Source organism: Belonocnema kinseyi, chromosome 8 (genome assembly GCF_010883055.1).
Source record: "Belonocnema kinseyi isolate 2016_QV_RU_SX_M_011 chromosome 8, B_treatae_v1, whole genome shotgun sequence".
Classification (NCBI taxonomy): Eukaryota; Metazoa; Arthropoda; class Insecta; order Hymenoptera; family Cynipidae; genus Belonocnema; species Belonocnema kinseyi.
This window is the reverse complement of record NC_046664.1, coordinates 65,186,405-65,206,428: the sequence shown is the minus strand read 5'-3', so window position 1 is coordinate 65,206,428 and position 20,024 is coordinate 65,186,405. Positions and strand designations below refer to the sequence as shown.

Below are 20,024 nucleotides of genomic sequence, written 5' to 3'. Positions count from 1 at the left end.
TAGCCTTTTTTTACAAAACAAATTGACCAACAAGTGAATTTAAAGAAGAAATTTTTTTTTATCTCTTAACCCTTAGATATATTTTTGATCAGCATTATCTAGAACCTAAGCATGCACAATAGGCAAATAATTTAAATAAACAAATAGAAAATTATCATCTATTTTTCACAGGAAAAAAAATATTCTTCATCTTATATCTATCGAAATAGTTTATCACTTACTAAAATTCGCAATTTTCTGGATTTAGACAGAGAGAGGATTTGAAAAAATCTTACTATTTCTTATGAGTTAACAAAGTATAGTTCAACTTTCAGCTAAGTCCAAAGTGTTGAATTTTCAAGCCAAAAAGACGAGCTTTCTACCATACAGTTGAATTTTGAACCAAGAGGATTGATTTTCTACCAAAAGACGAATTCTCAACAAAATATTGTATATAAATGTTTAACTAAATAGTTAAATTTTAATTAACAGACATTAATTTAAATTTTTTTTAAATCAGTTTCTACAAAACAGTTGAATTCTCACTTAAATTATTTATAACAATAGCTAACTTCAATACATATTAGATATCAAAGAATATTTTCCATGATTAAAAGTATGAAAATGATATATTTGTTGATTTAAATTAGTTAAAAAAGAGCTAGCTGTTAAGTGTTAACAATATTCTGCAGTATCGTAAGTCTAATAGGTTATTTTTATACATATAAGATGGAAAAACAGTTTTTCCACAAAAAAGGATGCAAATGTTCTATTTGTTAACTTAAATTATTTGTAACAAAGTTAAATATTAAGTGTTAATTTTGTGTAGGTTAGTAAGTTCCCTCACAGCATGAGATATCGGCGGGATATCCCATTTATCTCCCAGGATATCGTGGGCATATCGAATTCTATATAGAATTCTATAATTTAGTATATTACTGCAAATTTAAATATGTCTACTGCCAATTATATTTATATTCAATCGTATCAATAAAATAAGAAATAATTTAACAATATTAGGTATTTTCCGGAGATTTGATACAAAGTACAATATTATAAAGTGCATTAATAATAAAGTTCGCTCTAACGTCACTTCCCAGTAAATTCCATCATGGCTGTTAGTGTGTGAAAACTTTCTCGCAGTAATAAGTGACACTTTGACAAAAATCAACAATTTCTCGAATATTCGTGCCAAATGATAATCAATTGTCATTAATATTTTACAAGCGAACGCGGTACATATTAGTTTAATTTTTTTGTTTTTTTTAACATAAAAACTGATTTTTCCGTGAAAAGTGCGATCTCTAAACTGTGCAATTTAAATTTTACAAGTACAATAACAGCCAACTTTTAAATTTTTAGGGAGTGAATTATTTTTTACTGTATGTAGGCTGTTATTGGTTATGATAATTATTCGCATTAATAATTTTTTGTTAATTATACTGAAATAGGATTTTGAGAGAAACCGAATATTCGAGATTTGTACAAAGTGTTTTTTTTTTAAACTGATGTTTGTAAAGCTTGATGTTTTCAGGCATTCTACATATTTTAATAAATGTGCATTTCAGAAATATTGGATTCCGTGCCAAAATTGTGTGTATCCCACACAGGACATTCAGTGTATATCGTACGGGGTAGAAATCTCGATATCCTTGGAATATGCCAAGGATATCCCGGGAGATTTTTCATGATATCCTATATCCTGCCGAGATATTCTAGGGATATGCTAAGAATATCATTTTGTTGTGAGGGTTTTAGAAGCTACTTTGATACATAGTTAATAGCTTATCATTTGAAAATGTTAAATTGTAAACTCTGCAGTTAGTAGAATTCATTTTTTAAATTAATTTTTAATTAATTTCATCCTTGAATTTGATAAAAAATGTATTGTCCGATGACTTTTTCTATTATTATTTAGAATCTAGAAATACTGCAGCCCATTGGAGGAAACAACGCAAAGGTAGAGAAGGAATACCAATTCTACAAGTTCCTCTTAACTCCACAACAGGTTCAAGAAGCCGTGAAAAGCTACTCCAATCTTCCAACCGAAGTTTACCAATGGGCTCTGCATAGTTACGCAACGCGTTAAGAAATTATTTTGGTTTGTAAAATTCTTTTCCTACGTAGCAGCATTTAGTGCATCTTCCACAATATTTTTTAAGACTGACTTGTTAAGAAAGAAGAATCCACGCCGGGACATTTTTCTCAGGAAATGCAAGAGTCAACGACTATTGTATTTTTATAAGGAAAATGATACTTTATGGAGTTCCGTGAATTAATTTACACGCGAATTTACAGATTTTGCTCTGAGTGAAATTTGGCGTGTAGAGAGGAAATGATTTTTTTTTGTGATTGTCCTCTTCATAATCATTTATAAGTTGTGTAAGACATTTAGGAAAGATTTGCCATGAAAACTCTGCTCTCTATTCTTTTTATAGGAACCTTTTTTAGCAGTTTTTTATTAATTTCATTGTAGGAATTTGTTATTTGATCTTTTGATTAGTATCTAGTCATAGTTAAATAATTTGATGAATCAGTAAGTTATTGTTGTATTATCTCGGTTGAAAATGAATGTTGGGACACTTTGTTCAAGTAGAATGTGTAAAAATGAAAGTGTACGTGACTGTGTGTGTGTTTCTGTGCATAGTGTAGTTTTTTTTTTTTTTTTTTTTTTTTTGAAATTGCACAGAATATTTCCATATCATAAGAGTTTTGATTTTGTTACATTTCCAATTAATTTCATAAATGTAATGAATAATGCGCAACGCTTTTTAGAGAGAAAGCGATCGTAAGTCGTGAATTGTAAATCGTTTAATTTTAATTCTGCAAGACGTACTTTGTCGAGTACTTATTCGACCATAATTAATAATTGAATCTGTCCTGAAAAAAGTTTTCCTGAATTTTTAACAGATTTCGTAGAGAATTCAGGAGCGTGTCCAAAAAAAGGTTTGTGAAAGAAATATAGAATTTCTTTTAACAAAAAAATTGTTATTTACTTATCAGTAATTACATTTTGCAAGGTATTCACCATTATACATTTTTTAATCTATCCAAGCCAGTTGTGGTGTGTTATTTTCAGTTGCTTGGAGTGGCGATTTAGATTTTTTTGGTCTTGATTGACGTATTGCGAGTTTCATCAATTTTTCTAACTTTTTTGAATTCCTATATTTTGTTAAGAAGGATTCGTGACCTGCGTTTTATGTTTTAATTAGACAAAGCTTCGATAAACAATTCAGAAAGGTAATTTTAATTTGATTAAATTTCTTACCTGGATTTTGACCAACGGGAATTACATTCACTAAGCGGATTTCACCTGAGAAAGGTCTGAGTGCTGATAAAGCACGACTTATTCCAACCTAGAAATTTGTGTTGAATTTCAATAATTATTTTTTCTTCAATTTCTGTTTCTATTTTTTAAATTATTTTTGCTTGCCTTAGTGTGTCTTATATGATGTTCCATTAAATCAGCTCCTATTAATTCATCATGCATAGACATTCTGATTGGAATTATTTTATTTACGACCTGTGATTTCAAATTTTCTTGAGTAAATTGTTTTTTGTATATTGAAATTCGTTTCTAAGAACCTACCCATAATAAAAGAATGGAAATTATGAAACTCCAACTACCAAGGCACAGAACCGTCAAGCTTTGAATGCCCAGAAGATACCAGCCTCCACCTGTTTTCATTTTTGTATTTAAACAAGGGCGAATACAGAGCGGGGTTATTGTGGCGGTCACCTCTCCCTCCGAGATTTAAGAAACAAAATTGAAAATGCTTATATAATTTAAATAACGTACTTAAGGCCCTTTTAATTTCCTTGGAAAATTGTAGCCCCCTATTTATCAGATATTATTCCTATTACAGGACTGCGAAACTCGCTGGGTTGAAAGAAATTTCGGAATTTTGTTCATGTGCAATTTTTGGTCCTAAAGGGGCCTTTTTTACGTACCGTAAGTTTTGCCCCCCTCCCTCCATCTAATGTAATTTTTGCCGACCACATTCTTTCTCGTGAATTTATTAGGGCTCATCTAAAAATAACGTAAAAAGATGGTGGAAAAGGGGTGAAATCGAACTATTTTCTTATGAATTAGCCAAGCAGTTAAACTTTGAAGCCAGTAGTTACGAATTTTCAATGAAAGAAAAAAAATGCGCAAAAAAATATAAGGTAACCATCCCAGTAATCGTGACCTTAGTCCCTGTAATAGTGATGCCGATTTTCGTGCTTCTAATTTAATTTTCAAAAATATATTCAAATTATAATCAAGTTTCACGATTACTGAGACCGTCACGGTTACTGGGATATTCTCCTTAATAGTTCATATATAAACCAAAGAAAGATTTTTACTTCAAGTAAAAGACAGTTGAATTGAACTAAGACGCAAGACAGTAGAATTTTCGACCAATAATTGAATTTTCAGCCAAATAATAAAATTTTCAGTCAAAAAAATGGACGTTTGACCCACCAAAAAATTTATTTTTTCTATAAAAGAGGAATTCTTAACCAAAATTGGACATAAATTTTGAACAAAATAGTAGACTGCGCAACGAAGATTATTCTTTTTTACCAAAAAAGAAGCATTTTTCACAAAATACGTACATTTTTAACCAAATAGCTGAATTTTCAAACAAGATCAATTTTCTACCAAAAGTTCCTAATCAAATTGTTAAAATATAAGTTAAAACATTATTTTTAACCCAAAAAATTGTTTTTCAACAAAATACATTTTAAAATCAATAGTTGAATTTTCTACCAAATTATTGAATTTCGAAGACAAAAAAAAGGTAAATAAATAAAAACTAAACTGTTTGATATTTTAAAAAAACATTAAATTTTATAAAAAACCAATGCAGTTCAACACAGATGACGAATTTTCAATCAATTAATTAAATCCTTAACTAAAATAGAGGAATTCTCCAAAATTCAGTTGCATTTTTAATTTTAAAAAAATTGTTTTTCTACCAAAAAGGACGAATTTACAATAATATTCATAAATTTTAAACTAAATAATTAAATTTTCAACCAAAAAGTTGAATTTTTAGCCTAAAAAAATAACTTTTTAAGAAAAAATGGAAAGCTAAATTTTCATTGAAAATGAATAATTTTTAATGTAGAAAAGCAACTTTTCTACAAGACGCAAGAGTTTTTATAACAAACTGTTGAATTTTTAACCAAAATTATGAATCTTTGCCCAAAAAAATGAAGTTTAATAAAGTAGTGGAACTTTTAACCAAGGATTTGAATTCTCAACCTAAATAGATGAATTTTTAATCAAAAATGTATCCCATGTAAGGCAGGATAGAAAAATCATTGCCCCCCCCCCCCCGACTTTACGCAATTTATGCACAGCCCCAAGTTTCCATGTACTTTCAAGTATTTTAAGAATTGTACAGTTGTACACTAAACTTAAAAATATAAATTAAACAGATTTTATCACAGTCGCCGCCTCTGAAAAAAATGTTGGACCCGCCCTTGTATTTAACTATAAAATATGATTGTAAACAAATATTTTAAAGACTACCTTTGAATAATCCTTTTCTACCATTGGTGGTGTTTAAAGGTTTAGGATCATCTGCAAAAAATCCTATTGCAATCATGCCCCAAACACCACTGGCTCCTAATACAAATGTGTATTTAAAATTAAAATAGCATAAATTGTTTCTAGTATATTTCTGTCAGATAGAAGTTTTTAAAACTGAATTTAATGATGAAGCGAAAAATTACCATGTGTTGCTGAAGCACCAACAGGATCGTCTATGCCGAGTTTATCTAATGCTGGCATGACTGCACAAGTTATGAATCCTCCAATCATCCCTACAATAATAGATTCCCAAGCACGAAAGAGAAAGCAGCCACCTTTTCAGTTACAAATATTAATTTGAGAAACATAGAGATTTGTAGTTAGTTATTAGATACTTTAAGGGTTCAAAAAGAAAAAAAAGACTTTCAAATAGAGATGTGCAGTCATTTGATCGAATTCTCAATGCAAAATTTGACACGTTTAGAACATTGTATTTTTTGAAATGGACAAAAATCTAACTACGTCAAATTGGCTTAATTTCCTTAGATTATTACAATTTCTTTAAAACAAAATCACTCATTTTTAGTCATTGCAAATTTAAACAAACGCCTGCACACTTCAACTTTCAAATTTCAGTTTTATTAAGTAAAATAAACCTTTTCTAATTTACCTGTGACTGACACTAAAGCACCTAAAATTCCATTAATTTGACTCAAAATATCTATTCCCTTTTTAGGATTGGATAAACTGAAAAATAAACCTACTAATCCACCACCCATACTAGCCATCATCGTAGAAACCGCTGCTCTGGCAGCATATTGCCATTTTTCTCCACTCACTCCATAGGTACTTCCACTATTAAATGCCAGCCAACCCCACCTTTTGCAACAAACATTTTTTAAATTTCGAAAAATGTTTAGAAATTTATTCTAATAATCATTTTCATAATCATATATATATTATTTATTTGAATTTCATTTGTAAAGTATAGACGTGATATATTAGTAAAATTACCATAGTACAAACAATCCCAAAATTGCATTTACTGGGCAGCCAAGCGGAAGGGTTTCAAATCCATTATCATATCTACCAAGTCTTGGGCCAAGCATTATCGCACAAGCAAGAGCTAAAACATTTTAATTAATTTTTATCCTAGAACTGAAAATTAACGAAAATCATAAATGCACATCCTTGAATCATAATGATACTGTTTTGGTTGTCAATTCAGTGTAAAAATTTAATAGATTTGCAGATCTATTTAAATGCAAATTGTAAACAGAAGACTATTTAATTCATAATTTCTAAAACCCTAAATATTAAATAACAATACAAATAATTTCGAATTATTTAGTTTAAAAACAACGTCACATTATTTTCAACACTTTTTCGAAGTCTTTTCCACTTCTTCGTCACAGATCATCACACAAAGCTCGAAACTCCCAAGGTGACGAAACAAATAAAAACATAGTTACATTTTTACCGAAAAAAAACATGAACTTTTTACGAAATAGCTGCAAATTTCCATTATAACCAAAAATTAATTGCAGACAGAATAGTCGCATTTATAACCCTATACTCGCATTTATAACGGACGCATTTTCAACTTACAAACATGAGTTTTCAATCAATCGGTTGAATTCTTAAGCAAAAAAAGATCCAACTTATAGCATAGACAGTTGCACTTCGAAATATATAGTTGAATTTTCAAGAAGACGAATTTTTCAGAACAAAAAAAACATGACTTTTTAACAAAATAGTTCAATTTTTAACAAAATAATCAAATCTGCAAAAAAATAGTTTAATTTTCGAATAAAAGGATGAATCTTTAACGACAAAAACTGAATTTAAAAAAAGTTCAACTTTCAACCAAGTAGTTGAATTTTCAATAAAAAATATTAATTCTTAAAGAAAAATTATTGTTTTACTAGTATTATACCATTGAGCTAAATTATTTTCGGAGTAACCGTGACGATTCAGGTTGTTGATCAATCTCCCTAGCAAATACCCCAGGTGAACAGCTTCACATAATCATTATATTTCAACAAAATTTTTTTTTAATTATGAATCTAAAACATCGAATTAAACTAAATAATATGAATTCTAAACAAAAAACGTAATAGTTGATATTCTAACAAAAAAATATTTTAATTTTGGAGAACAATATTGGAATTTGAAAGAAGACGAATTTTCAACAAAATAGCTGAATTTTCTACCAAAATTTTTTGAATTTTTAATTAAAAAAGATGAATTTTCAACAAAATCGTTAAATTTTCAAAAAAAGAGATGAATCTTCAATTAATAAAATGAATTTTTAACAAAGTTGTTCAATTTTGCTTCCACTCAGTAGGCACAAAATTTGGCGACTTCTTTACGACAACTTTACTTTTGGCTATGCCCATGTCGTTAAGATGTCTTCACGAAATCTTAAAAACGTCGTATGATCTGACGATGTCTTTCCGATATCGTCAAGACACCGTGATGACACGGACATAGTATGTCGTAAAGATGTCGCCAAATTTTGTGCCCACGGGGTAGTATCCAGTGGGCACAATATTTGGTGACATACTTACGACATCCTATGCCCATGTCGTTTCGGTGTCTGCGATATCAAAAAGACATCGTCAGAACATAAGACTTATTTACGATCTCGTAAAGACACCTTAACGACATGGGCATTGGATGTCGTAAGGTTGTCGTAAAGACGTCGCCAAACTTTGTGCAAACTGGGTAGTTTAATTTTTAATCAAAAAGATTTTCTACCAAAAAAAGACGAATTTACATTAAAATACATCAGTTTTTAAACGAATAGTTGTATCTTTAAATAAAAAAAATCAATTTACACAAAAAATGGAATATTTCAATTTAACATTCTGCGTTAACTCCTCGCCCTCCCCGAGAGTGTGACGTAGTTTCTGAACGGCCCCTTATCACAAATGACTAATCTCAAATCTTCATCTGCAAAACGATAATAAACGTTTACTGGGAAGAATAGATTTATAGAAATGCTTTGAAGTTTTTTATTCAAATTCAAATTTGAAGGTGCATATTCTAAGAATTCAAAACAATACAGAAAATTGAACGGATTGCGAGGTAAATTCAAAAACTTCAAGGGAGTTCAAGACTTTGAAGAAGAATAAAAAATACTTCAAGGGAATACAACATAATTTATGGCGAATTAAAGACTTAATTGGAATTCAAAAGATTTGAGAGTTTAATTGAAATAAAAAGAATTGAAGTGAAAAAAGATGAAACTTGGTAGTGTCAAATTTATAACATTAGTCCTCAGAATGTACATCAACACAATTGAAGTTATTCAGATTTTTCAAAAGGATACAAAGGGATTCAAAAGGAGTTCCAAGAGGAAAAGTTACATTCAAAATAATTTAAATAATTTTATTAAGAATTTCAGTTAATTCAGAAGACTTGGAGGAAATTTAATACAGAATTTAAATGCAAAGAAATGCATACAACTTGATGTCAAATATAATATTTACTCGAATAAAATTGCACAAAAAAAACCAAGACAATTAACTAAAATTTTAGAGAATTCAAAGTTTTTGAAATCGAAACATTCAATTTTAAAAGAATTGCGATCTAAACTACTCGAATTTAAAATTTAAATGCCAAGAATAAATTTTAAATCTTACAAAAACTTGAAAGCCTTCAAATAAAGTTAATACCGAGTTTTCAGTTTCTTGCCTGTTTCAATCTGCCCAGGAAAATACGACATAAAGTTATAAATATTTTTAATTTTACCAGATACTCCTCCAACAAGATGAACTGTTCCGGAACCAGCAATATCAATGGCTCCCATAGAATTTAAAAAACCATGATCTCCCCAGACCCATCCAGCCGGAATACAATAAACAATTGTATTCAGAAAAGAGAAAATGCAGTAGGCTTTAAAATTACACCTACATCAAGAAAATAAAGTAATGATTTTAGAAAATACTTTGATGAGACCCTAATATTTACCGTTCAGCCATCGCACCACTAACAATTGTAGTTGAAGTAGTAGCAAAACTCAATTGAAAAATAAAAGCAGCACAAGCTGGACCAAAATTATCATCTCCCACTTTTGGATCTATCATATACCCTCCAATGCCAATAAAGGGATTCGTAGGCTCTTCAGTTCCAAAACTCATACCAAATCCAAAAATCCAGTAAGTTAATCCTCCAAGAACAATATCCACAACATTTTTCATCATTATATTCACTTCGTTTTTTATAGAAACACAACCAGACTCCAACATTCCAAAACCTAGAGTTTATAAATTAAAAAAAAAAGCTTCTAAAATAACAAGATTTACAATGACTTTTTTTTTAATTGAACCTTATTTTTTAGATAGCTGTACCTGTTTGCATAGTAAAAATAATAAAGGCGTTCGAAATGACCCAACTGCTATCATCTTTAGATAACTGATATGGTGATCCAATATAACGAGTTTTATTCACTCCCGTATCATTCAAACTATTGTTCTCAAACTCCATGACTTAATTTAATCTTTTTTTATCTTTTCTCTCCTTATTTTTCAACTTGTTATTGAAATGTCCAAAGGACACTAATCGCGAAACAGCCAAGACTTGAATTCTCCAACAACACATTAAAAATTAACGGTAAGAGTCGCATTAGCATCGAAAATGAACTCCATCGAAAATGAACTCAATCGAAAGGCAACGAATAAAAAAAGAAAACTTTTTCCGTTTTTATCTTTTTTTTTTATTGGCCCACAACCAGCCGTTACATGGATTTTCCACCGTGAACTTAACAATTTTCTCTAGCCCTTCTTAAACGCAATTAATTTAAAATTCTGTAAAATACAATAGTAATTCTAATCTAAAAGAAGGAAAAGATGATATCACATACATAATTGCAAAGACAGTATTTTTTGTTTGCTTTCATTCCATTTTTTCATCACACTTTCAATGTAGTAAAAATGACAAATTCGCAAAGCGAATTCCTTATTAATTTAAATGAAAATGTATTTGCTAGGAGTATAATAAATTCATAACTGAAGATAAAAAGCCAAGTGTGACTTCAAATTTCTAGAAAAAAGAGAGGGTATGTATATTACTTTGCGGTTAAAATCTGTCGTATTTTTTTGCAATTAATTTTATTTCTGAGTTTATAAATTATTCATGTTTTTTGATATTTTTTTAATGTGCTTTATGCCCAGAATGCTCAGGAGCAAAACGAAACTCTCTAAAGATTTAGCGTGTCTCTTAACTCCTTGTAAAAGATAAATCAACGTGTGACGCATGAGGTCAATTTTTTGTGTGCAAAGTTGTCTGCAATTTTGTTTGAATTTTCGAGAAAAAAAAACCTACGAGGACTACGACGTCAATGGTAGACTTTTTTTGTTATAGTAGTCGTTGAAGGTAGTTGTCGAAAATAGAATTTTTCGAACATTAGTGCCCATACACGTTCTCGTCACTATACGCTATGTAAAGGAAGAAATCCTCCTCGTGGTGCTCCTATAAACAAAAATAGAAGAAAAGAATTTATATATGGCCGAATGCGTATTTGAACTTTGTGCTCTATTCTTCACAAAATTCAAATTTTATCTTTAAGCCGGATAATTTTAAAAGGGTTCAAAATTAAATACTTATATTTTGGCCACTTTTTTGTTGAATTTGTACTTTTACAAGGAAGTAAGTTTTATGCGGGCTAAATAAATTTTTTTGTTAGAAGAATTTCTTTTCATAAAATCGAATTAAAAACGACAAATAAAAAAATTTTAATATAAAGTTTTTACGTCTAAAAAAGTTCTGAGAAAAATACCTCTTGCTCTTTTGTGACATTTTGCATAGTTTACGAGAAAAATTAAAAAAATAAATTTTTCAAACAAAAAATCACCAGTTCTCAAAAATGATTTGTCTCGCATAAAGCTGCTAGGATATCTTTTGTATATACGAAGAAACTGTGAAGAGGGAAAATTAAAAGAGGGTGAGGTTTTTCAGAAAACCTTTTTTTATTCTATTTTGAAACACGAATAAAATATTTTATGGAACCAGCATAAGACTTACAACAATGAATCAAATTACAAATTCAACACAAAAAATGGGGAAGAAATATAAGCATGGGTTTCAAAAAAAATTATTAAGTAGAAAGCTATATAGGTTTGAAGAAAAAAAATTTTTTGTCTAAAAAATAAATAAAGGACTCAATCATTTGAATCTTTGGATTCAATGCGAAATCGTTCTGCTTTCAAAATCAAGTGGCTTAATTTTGAACAACTCAAGGGCTCCCAATCAAAAAAATGTTTCTTCTATTAAATGCTTTCAAAAAATCCAATAGAATTTGTTCAGAATCGAAAGTTTCTTTTGCGATGTGCTTGATTTCAAGTCTTTTAAATTTTTAAATATTTCTCTTTTTGGAAAGAATCAATTTTTCAAATTGTTTACTTTGATAGACTTACAATTGTAAATTGATAATTCGTATAAACTTTTATTAAAATTATGTTTCAGTTTAAAAATATACCCCGTGATTCAACGCGATGTATTTCTAAAATTTTCATTATAATGTGGTAACAAGGCTGGCGTTATGAAATTTGGAATGTGGCCAAAATTGAAGGAAAGAAGTTCTTGGTTGTGAAAAAGGCGTTACATTATATCAAGAAAATTATGAAAAAAAATTATCTCAGATTTTTTGAAAATGAAGGATGACAATATTAGAATAGACGCATTTTAATAATGAATTATTACCTGGTACAACGAGCCCATTGTCGCACTGGTTGGGGGAATAATGTTGTTTACAAAAAAGAAGAGGGCGTCCTCGGGCCGAAGATGAATTCGTTTACGAATCAAGAAGTAAAATTGACCTACAGTCAGGTCGGACGGTACTAAATACTTTTGCTTGTCCAAGTCGCTGATTTTCGCTTTCGGCGCCTTTTCGACAATCACCTGTGGACACCAGTTAAGGAGCTTGAAATGTTTCAAATTCAAGTCATTCTTCATTGGAAATAATTAAAAATATTTGCAAAATTAACTTAGTTTACAAAAAAACGATGAATCAATCAATGTAAGATGAAGAAATTAGTTTCTCACAATAAATATTCTAAAATTTTCTTATCTCCACAGAATCACGAATAATCTAACAGAGATTACACCTAAAAGGTTTAAGACCTTTGAACCAAAGCAAAATATTTTAATCTTCTACCTGAACAAAGTTCGGGAAATCCAGTAAAGATTTTCATGGTTTAAATACCTCGAACAAAATGCAAGATTTTGTGCTTCAACCTGACAAAAATGAGGAAAAATTGGGAGAAGGTTGAGGTCAGGATTACTTGGATTTGAAATATGAATGCTCTTAAATTTGAGGAATGTTTGGCTCTGTTTACAATTTAGGAAAATTTATACACCTTTTCTATCTAGAGAAACTTTTTTATAAAAAATTCATAAGTATTTAAAATTGATTTATTTACAATATTTATTAACATTATTTACAAACAGACTTTGATAAGTCAGCTGTCCGATAATCTAAAAAAAATGCAATTCTTTTCTAATTGCTCGTAAAATTTGCTGCAAAGATAAAATATGCGGTGAATGAATACTGCAAGTTGAGCAAAATTAAAACCTTGAATGATTATCAAAGTTTAGAGCTCAAAGTGCTTATAGCCTAGAGCCCTAGACGCACCGAAAATATTTGGCCTTCGTCCCTATCCGGTGCGAATGTCTCGACATGCATAAAAACAAAATAAAATCAAAAACTCGCAGAGCTTAGAATATACGAAACAGCCAGAAAGCGAATCATTTGAAAGAACTTTTCAGCGAAACCTCGCGTGCTCCGAACTGCTCCCTTCCACACAATTTCTCCTTAAATAAATAAAAAAAAAAAAAGAAACTCATTCTTAAATAATGAGGCCTCATTTTGAAATACTTTAAAGAATTATGCAATTTGTGTCAACTGTAAAAAAAATTCCATAAAATTAGGAAAAAGGGTAGAAAGCAAAATCGATAATTCGATAAACTGAGGCGCAGTACAGACGGTACATACTTGCAGAAAAATGTCGTCGACCGAGAATTTAAATGACAAGTCTCCCAATTAATAGAAAACCTTACGGTAGGTCGTACGACGCAAAAACACGAAGCGACCTTGGGCTGTTCCATTCGCTTACATTCGCGCAATTTGCGATCCTCTCTAGAATGGAAAATCCCAGCTTTAAACACGACGCAAAAAAGCAGATTGTTCATGCAGACGATTCCAGATTTATGTAATTCTCCGTGGGTCACTTAGGTTATATTTGAAATACTCACAGGTACCCTGTCGGGATACTTTCGTCGAATCTTTTCTCCCTCAGCCTTCCTCTTCTCGAACGGATGTTCCTCCTTGTACTGGAACTTCATGTTTCTTAGCGCAGAGCACAAAGGCGAGCGCTTCTTTCAACACTATTTTTCTCCAAGGGCTTTGACGTACGAAACACTAATGTCTTTTTTCACTCAGCCTCGAAACTTGCAGTTGTTTTGCAGTTGCTGTATCTTCTGTCACAACAATAACCGTGCCTTTCAGAAGTGGGTGGATGAACGACTAAAGAACGATGACGATGTGATCACAGTTTCTCCTCTCTGAAAAGTAGACCCTTCTGCGCAAGTGAGCCTTTCCCAAATTGAAGAAAATCTAATTTATATTTATGAAAAATTGATAGATGTGGATATTCCTAATAAATATTTCAAAAAAATTTTTCATTTCAAATATTTATCTAAAAGATTTATATGTATTTTGGGATTGAGAGTAAATAAAATAGTTAGGAATATCATCGCGAAAACGATATTACTACGCGTGTGACGTACGAGGGTACGAGGTTACAGAACTTCATGAATCATTCTGATTTCGATGAATTCAGATAAATCAGGAAAATACTTGTCAGCTAATGTCTGTCACTTGCAATTTATTTGCTGGTTTATAAGGACGATTTAATGAGGTTTGTAGGCAAGAAAATGAGCGGAAAAGAAATGAGAAAGGGTAAAGAAAGTCCATCTGGAACTGTATTGAATTGTAAATAAATTTCTTTGTCAGGAAGGTAGGTAGGTTTTTGCGGCCCCGTGTTTGCACCCGATTTGTGGTATTTTTCGTTCTTCTAAGTATGTACGCAATTAGTCTTTTTTAAGTCAGTTAAATTTGAAGAAACTCGAAATTTATCCACAAAAATAAAATTGGTTTAAATCGTTTTTTGTTGTCTGATGAAATGTTAGTTCAAAAATATTTAAAAATTATGGGGGGCCTCTATGCCCAGCTAATTGTTACATCCCTGGGTAAACAGATGTTGCGCGCAATGCATTATTTGGCGGGAGATTTTTCAAAGTAGTATCTTTAGAGTTCATAAACTGAATAAAATTTAGCGAATACAGAAAAATGCAGTAGAATTTGTTAAGAGGTGAGTCTGTTAGGTAAATATTTTTGAAATTCTGTTATAAATTCACTGAATATATACTATAATTAATTTTGACGATTTTTTCTCAATTTTGTTGGTAGAAAAGGCGGCCATAATGGCACGGGAATGAGAAGTCGACAATTCGTTAGTCAGTCACCGTTTGCGTCAGTGTTTGTTGTGACTAAATAAAAACTATAAAACCTGCACCATCCGCAGTAAGTGACGTTTTTAAAAAATCATGAAATAAACCTAAAACGAAAAAGAGTGAAATTTGTTTATTTTCTTGACTATCTGCACTTTATCTTGGATGGATAGTATGGTTATATTTGGATGAGATTATATTACAGGTATGAAATTCCTCCATATCTGTTTTCTCGAACATTCCTAACCTACAAAAATACGATTGTTTACTCCTCTTATTGTTTACGTTGTTTACTAATTACGAGAGTTAAAAAATATCAAATTGTTTTATTTTTTGTCACTCCACAGACAAGATGAGATAGTATATGAAAATATGAAACTAGATATCAACGAGGAATATATTGTGATTGTGCACGTTGCTATAAAGATCGCGTGACAAGACATGCGACTATGTTAAAACAAACAAACGACACAAATCTTTTAAACATATATGCAAAACAGATAAAAATATTTTTAATTCTGGGAAAAATTACTATTTTCACGCGTTTTTTGATTTTTAATAAAATGTTTCCAAAAATCCTCTCATTTAGTTGTAGGCTGGATTAATGTATTACTACGTTGCCAATTTAAGGCCCAGGGGCGATGGTGGAAGTAACATTTCGAACTTAGACAACGTTTAATGAACCTGTAACAGTTAAATTATTACTTTTAATTCGTTTTAAACGTCACCTTCGTATTTGAGTTTTCACACTTTCCCCTATTCCCTATTTTTTTTGTAAAGAATTCTTTTTTCCCTTGTTCTCAAGAAACTTTCCTCTTTTATGTTTTTGCGCTTAAATGTGAAGTTAATTAATGGAAGCCTATAGAAAAATCTACCATGTTTGATTTAACGTTAATTTTTTTATTGGAAATTCTACTATTATATCTCTTTCTCTGTGAATATCTCGTTTGGTTGCAAATTTAATTATTTTGTTGAAAATGAAATTATGCAGCATTTTGGTTGAAAGTTGGATCAATTTTTTAAAAATTGATTTTTTTTATTGAAAGTTCGTTTTATTTTTCATCGAAAATTAATCTTTAAAATTGAAAAATATGACTTCCATTTTTGGTTGGAAATTTATCTTCTTTAGTTAAAAATTCAAGTATTTGGTAGCAAAATTAATCTTTTTGATTGGAAATTAAACTACATATTTGGTTATATGTTGAACTCTTGTTGAAAATTTATTTTTTTTTTCATTCTTTTTTTTTTGTCAAACAATTATTTTTGTACTATAAATGTTACTTTGTAATTATTATTTTTTTTGTAAATTGAAAATTCTAGTTGAAATTTCAACAATTTGTTTGAAAATTCTTCATTTTTTGAAGAAAATTAATCTTCTTGCTTGAAAATTCATACTTAAAAAGAATACAACTTTTTGATTAAAACTTAATCTGTTTTGTTTGAGGTATTCAACTATTTTGTTGAAAATTCTTCTAGTTTGGTTGAATCCAACTGTTTTTTTATCTAAAATTAAAATATTTGTTGGTTCACGATTCATCATTTTAATTGAAAATTCAACTATCTGTTCGTAAATTAATTTTTTACTGAAGATTAATATTTTTGTTTGAAAATGTAACTAGGTACTTTGGTTGAATATTTAACTATTTTGTTAAAAATTCTTTTTTTTTATGTAACGTTAATATTCTTAGTGAAAAATTTATTTTTATGAATGAAAATTTAACTATTGCGTTAAAAATTCAACAGTTTTGTTAAAATTGCATTTTGAATCTTAGGAATTCAAAATATTTTATGTTAAATGAAATATGGTAGCTACATTTTATTTGAAAGACTTTATGCTGTCCCTATTTTTGTCAATCACGGGGCGGGACGGGACGGGGGGGGGGGGGGGGGGGGGGGGGGGGGGTCACTAATAGCCGAAAATTTGTAACGTAGTTTATGCACAGCCCCTTATTTAGAATCAGCGTTGGTAAATCGACTTTTAACTATACTTATCTACTTATTTTTACTATAAATATCTTCGCAAGTTTAAAATGTACCATTTTAGCACGAATTGTGAATAGTTTGCAGAATTATTTTCTAGTTTTATTCTAAAATAGCAATGCGGGACTATTTTTTATGTCTATTTATAATATCTAAACGAAGTCGCCTGAAATTTTGAAACTATCAAATTTTTCTTTGATATAAGTACTTCACTAAGATAATTTTATAACAAATTTATTATCTGAAGTAAAAGTGTAAAATAGCTAGGACTTTAAGTGGCCAACTTTCAACACAGTTGTAATCTTTTATTTAAAAATCGTTTAATTCGGAAAGTTTTAAATGTTGATTAAATTTGGGTATCGATTTTCCCTAATTTTTAAATATAATTATGAATAATTGAAACTGGGTTGTCAAAATTAACACATAAATATTTTGCAGATAAAAATGGGCAGATGTGTGATAAAAGGTTGTCCGAATACACATCGACGACACGCACTAGCCCAGCCAAGAGTCAGCTTTTATACATTCCCGAAAAATAAAGAGTTTGCTCAAAAATGGGCGGAAATTGTTGGTCTCGAAAAAGTGCCCAAGTCATGGGGTAGGATACCTAATAAACTAAAATAATAATAAATTATGCATGGCAAAAGAAACACTAAAAATTTTGCGAAGACAAGTTTTCTTGAATATTGATTTTAATCAATTACATTTCTATTTTACAGCCAGAATATGTTCGATTCATTTTCGGCCTGAATCTTTCAGACCAAAAACGTGGGTTCAACAGCAGTTGGATTATTTACCAACTAAGGGTGCTCCAAGATTACGTGATGATGCAATCCCAACTGAAAATTTGAGATACGAAATCTTTGGAGGAAAAAAGTCGAAATCGAAATGCTTAAGAACTGTACCAGTGAATGTGGAAAAGCGGGAAGTTACGAAAGAAGACTCTCTGCTTACAGTAGACCTTCTCTGCGACGATTTGTCTGAACCAGAAACATCTGATCATAGAATGAATAGCGAACGAACGGATGAAGAGATATTTCCGGAACCTTCTATAGATACTGATGTCGAAATTGACCACGAAGATCTCGTTGCTAAATACATCAAGGAAAAAAAGAAGGTAGTTTTGTGGAAAACTCTCTGTCAAATATATAAAGAAAGGGCAGAGTTTGCCGAGAAACAACTGCAAGAGATCATGGATTTGGATAATAGATAACTGCTTTCATTTTTAATCATTTTTATGGAATAAGGAATACGTTTTAAATAATCAATTTAGCGTGATCTATATATTCCGAATATGTAATTTGACATGGACATTTTTTGTACTTCATTTTTTTAAAAGAAATTAGCTCAAAATGTTTCTTCATACGATATAGCAAAAATAAAATAAACCTTTTTTACAACTGAAACAGAAGAAAATGTAATGCCATAGTTTATTTGTTAGTTAAGTTTCACCAATTCAGAAGTTAAACGTTATTGTTGAAAAAAAAAACAAGTTTTAAAATAAAGAGTTGTAAAAGTTTGCCAAACAGAATTAAATCAATTCTAGCCTTTAAAACTACATGTTATGGATTGATAATTAATAAAATTGATAATAAATAAAAAACTACATGTTTACGTATCATTTTTACTTTTTAGAAAGTTTGCCGTCTTTTTCATACAAATAATTAATAACGGACAATTTTAACATTTACCAAGACTTTTTAAACAATTTTCAATAGTTTAAATGCAATATTTTGTCATTTTTTGGAACAGTAAATTTGTCTAAGAAACAATTATTTATTGTTTTGTTTTTAATTTCTAAAAATTGACCTTGAGATATCTTAATTTTTTCAAATTGGTATCCTATGCTACTTTTTGTTAAATAATTGCATAATTTATAATTATGTAGTACATATATTTTTTTTATACACTGCAGTCATGAAAAATAATTGTATGTGCTGTATTTTATTTTTTTAGGTTTCGAAAAATAACTGCCTAAGCAAATAAAAATTGTTTAAACAAATAGAAATTCGTTAAAAATTACAAAAAATGTATCAAAATTATGTAATTATTAAACTAAAAATAGCTTAGGATACTAATATGAAAAAATGGGCATCGCTGGCTCGATTTTTAGACATTTTGAAACTAATAAATAATTGTTTAAATAAACACATAATGCCTTTAGAAAAATATTCGGTTCTGTACAATGACAAAATACTGCATTTTAATAATAAAATAGATTATTTTTTCACATTTTTCCTGAATAAATAATTGTTTAAATAAGTAATATTTGTTTAAACAATTGAAAATTGTTAAAAAGGCATGATAAATATTCAAATTATCCATTAGTAATTATTTGTATGAAAAAGATGGAAATTGCTATAAAGTAACAATAATACCTAAAAATATACTTATAGATTTTTGGGTCATATTTGGGGCGCTGCGTGGAGGGTGAGCAGTGGGTTAGAAATGAAAGCTATTAGTACGGTTTTATTCCGTAGACACTGCTTTTAAATCCCTAAAGAAATTGGAACTTCGATGAAACCCTGGAAGATGAGTTCAATTATCGAAAATTCAAAATTTCCCCATGTTAATTAAATGGGATTTTGAGGTGCCCGGTAGCACGTGTTAATATTCGAATTTCGAAAAAAATAACGGATTTTTTTCTCCTGAAATGAAAACTGGAGGGGTGGGTTTTCTTCGCCTCTAGAGTGAAAAAAATTGGCAATACTTTTTATGGACCACCCTAGTGTTTATTAAACTATCCAATAAAAATATATGTAGAGTTCCGTCAGTTAATTATAAATTATTTAAAAAAGAAAAAAAAATGCTTTAAAAGCAAGGCTTTCGAGATCTTAGTTCACGCGCCAAAGCGCAATAAAATCAAGGAGTAGTGCCGTGAATTAATCTCCCGACATTTCGCTTCGTGTAGGGATTCAATTAATATGCTAAATTTAGAAAGCTTTGACAAATTATATGACACGATATTCTTGAATATATTAACTCCATTGATTGTATTTTTTTATTAAAATATTAAATATTTTTTTAAAAT

At 29.9% G+C, this 20,024-nt stretch overlaps 3 protein-coding genes and 1 long non-coding RNA gene across 5 annotated transcripts; 2 read left to right on the top strand and 2 right to left on the bottom strand.

The window, feature by feature from the left end:
- Window positions 1-583: 583 nt before the first annotated feature.
- LOC117177645 lies at window positions 584-2,674 on the top strand. Its single transcript, XR_004467729.1, has 2 exons — window positions 584-675; window positions 1,898-2,674. It is a non-coding gene; the product is annotated as an uncharacterized LOC117177645 (long non-coding RNA).
- A 346-nt stretch (window positions 2,675-3,020) lies between these two features.
- On the bottom strand, window positions 3,021-10,105 carry LOC117177642 (putative ammonium transporter 3). The gene is made up of 11 exons (XM_033368436.1): window positions 9,856-10,105; window positions 9,476-9,761; window positions 9,257-9,414; window positions 6,515-6,626; window positions 6,171-6,379; window positions 5,704-5,835; window positions 5,501-5,596; window positions 3,569-3,657; window positions 3,413-3,502; window positions 3,248-3,335; window positions 3,021-3,169 (listed from the first exon to the last, which is right to left on the bottom strand). Exons 1-11 carry the CDS (start codon window positions 9,989-9,991, stop codon window positions 3,021-3,023), a joined length of 1,545 nt encoding a protein of 514 aa, XP_033224327.1. The 5' UTR covers window positions 9,992-10,105.
- A 107-nt stretch (window positions 10,106-10,212) lies between these two features.
- Window positions 10,213-14,052, bottom strand: LOC117177644 (gamma-aminobutyric acid receptor-associated protein). Its single transcript, XM_033368440.1, has 3 exons — window positions 13,757-14,052; window positions 12,206-12,403; window positions 10,213-10,975 (listed from the first exon to the last, which is right to left on the bottom strand). Exons 1-3 carry the CDS (start codon window positions 13,844-13,846, stop codon window positions 10,910-10,912), a joined length of 354 nt encoding a protein of 117 aa, XP_033224331.1. The 5' UTR covers window positions 13,847-14,052; the 3' UTR covers window positions 10,213-10,909.
- A 920-nt stretch (window positions 14,053-14,972) lies between these two features.
- LOC117177643 lies at window positions 14,973-18,524 on the top strand. 2 transcript variants are annotated; one of them, XM_033368439.1, is made up of 3 exons: window positions 14,973-15,086; window positions 17,432-17,591; window positions 17,713-18,524. In XM_033368439.1, exons 2-3 carry the CDS (start codon window positions 17,438-17,440, stop codon window positions 18,204-18,206), a joined length of 648 nt encoding a protein of 215 aa, XP_033224330.1. In that variant the 5' UTR covers window positions 14,973-15,086; window positions 17,432-17,437; the 3' UTR covers window positions 18,207-18,524. The 2 variants fall into 2 exon arrangements, with proteins under 2 accessions (XP_033224330.1, XP_033224329.1); XM_033368438.1 differs by having other exon boundaries at window positions 14,973-15,218.
- Window positions 18,525-20,024: the final 1,500 nt, after the last annotated feature.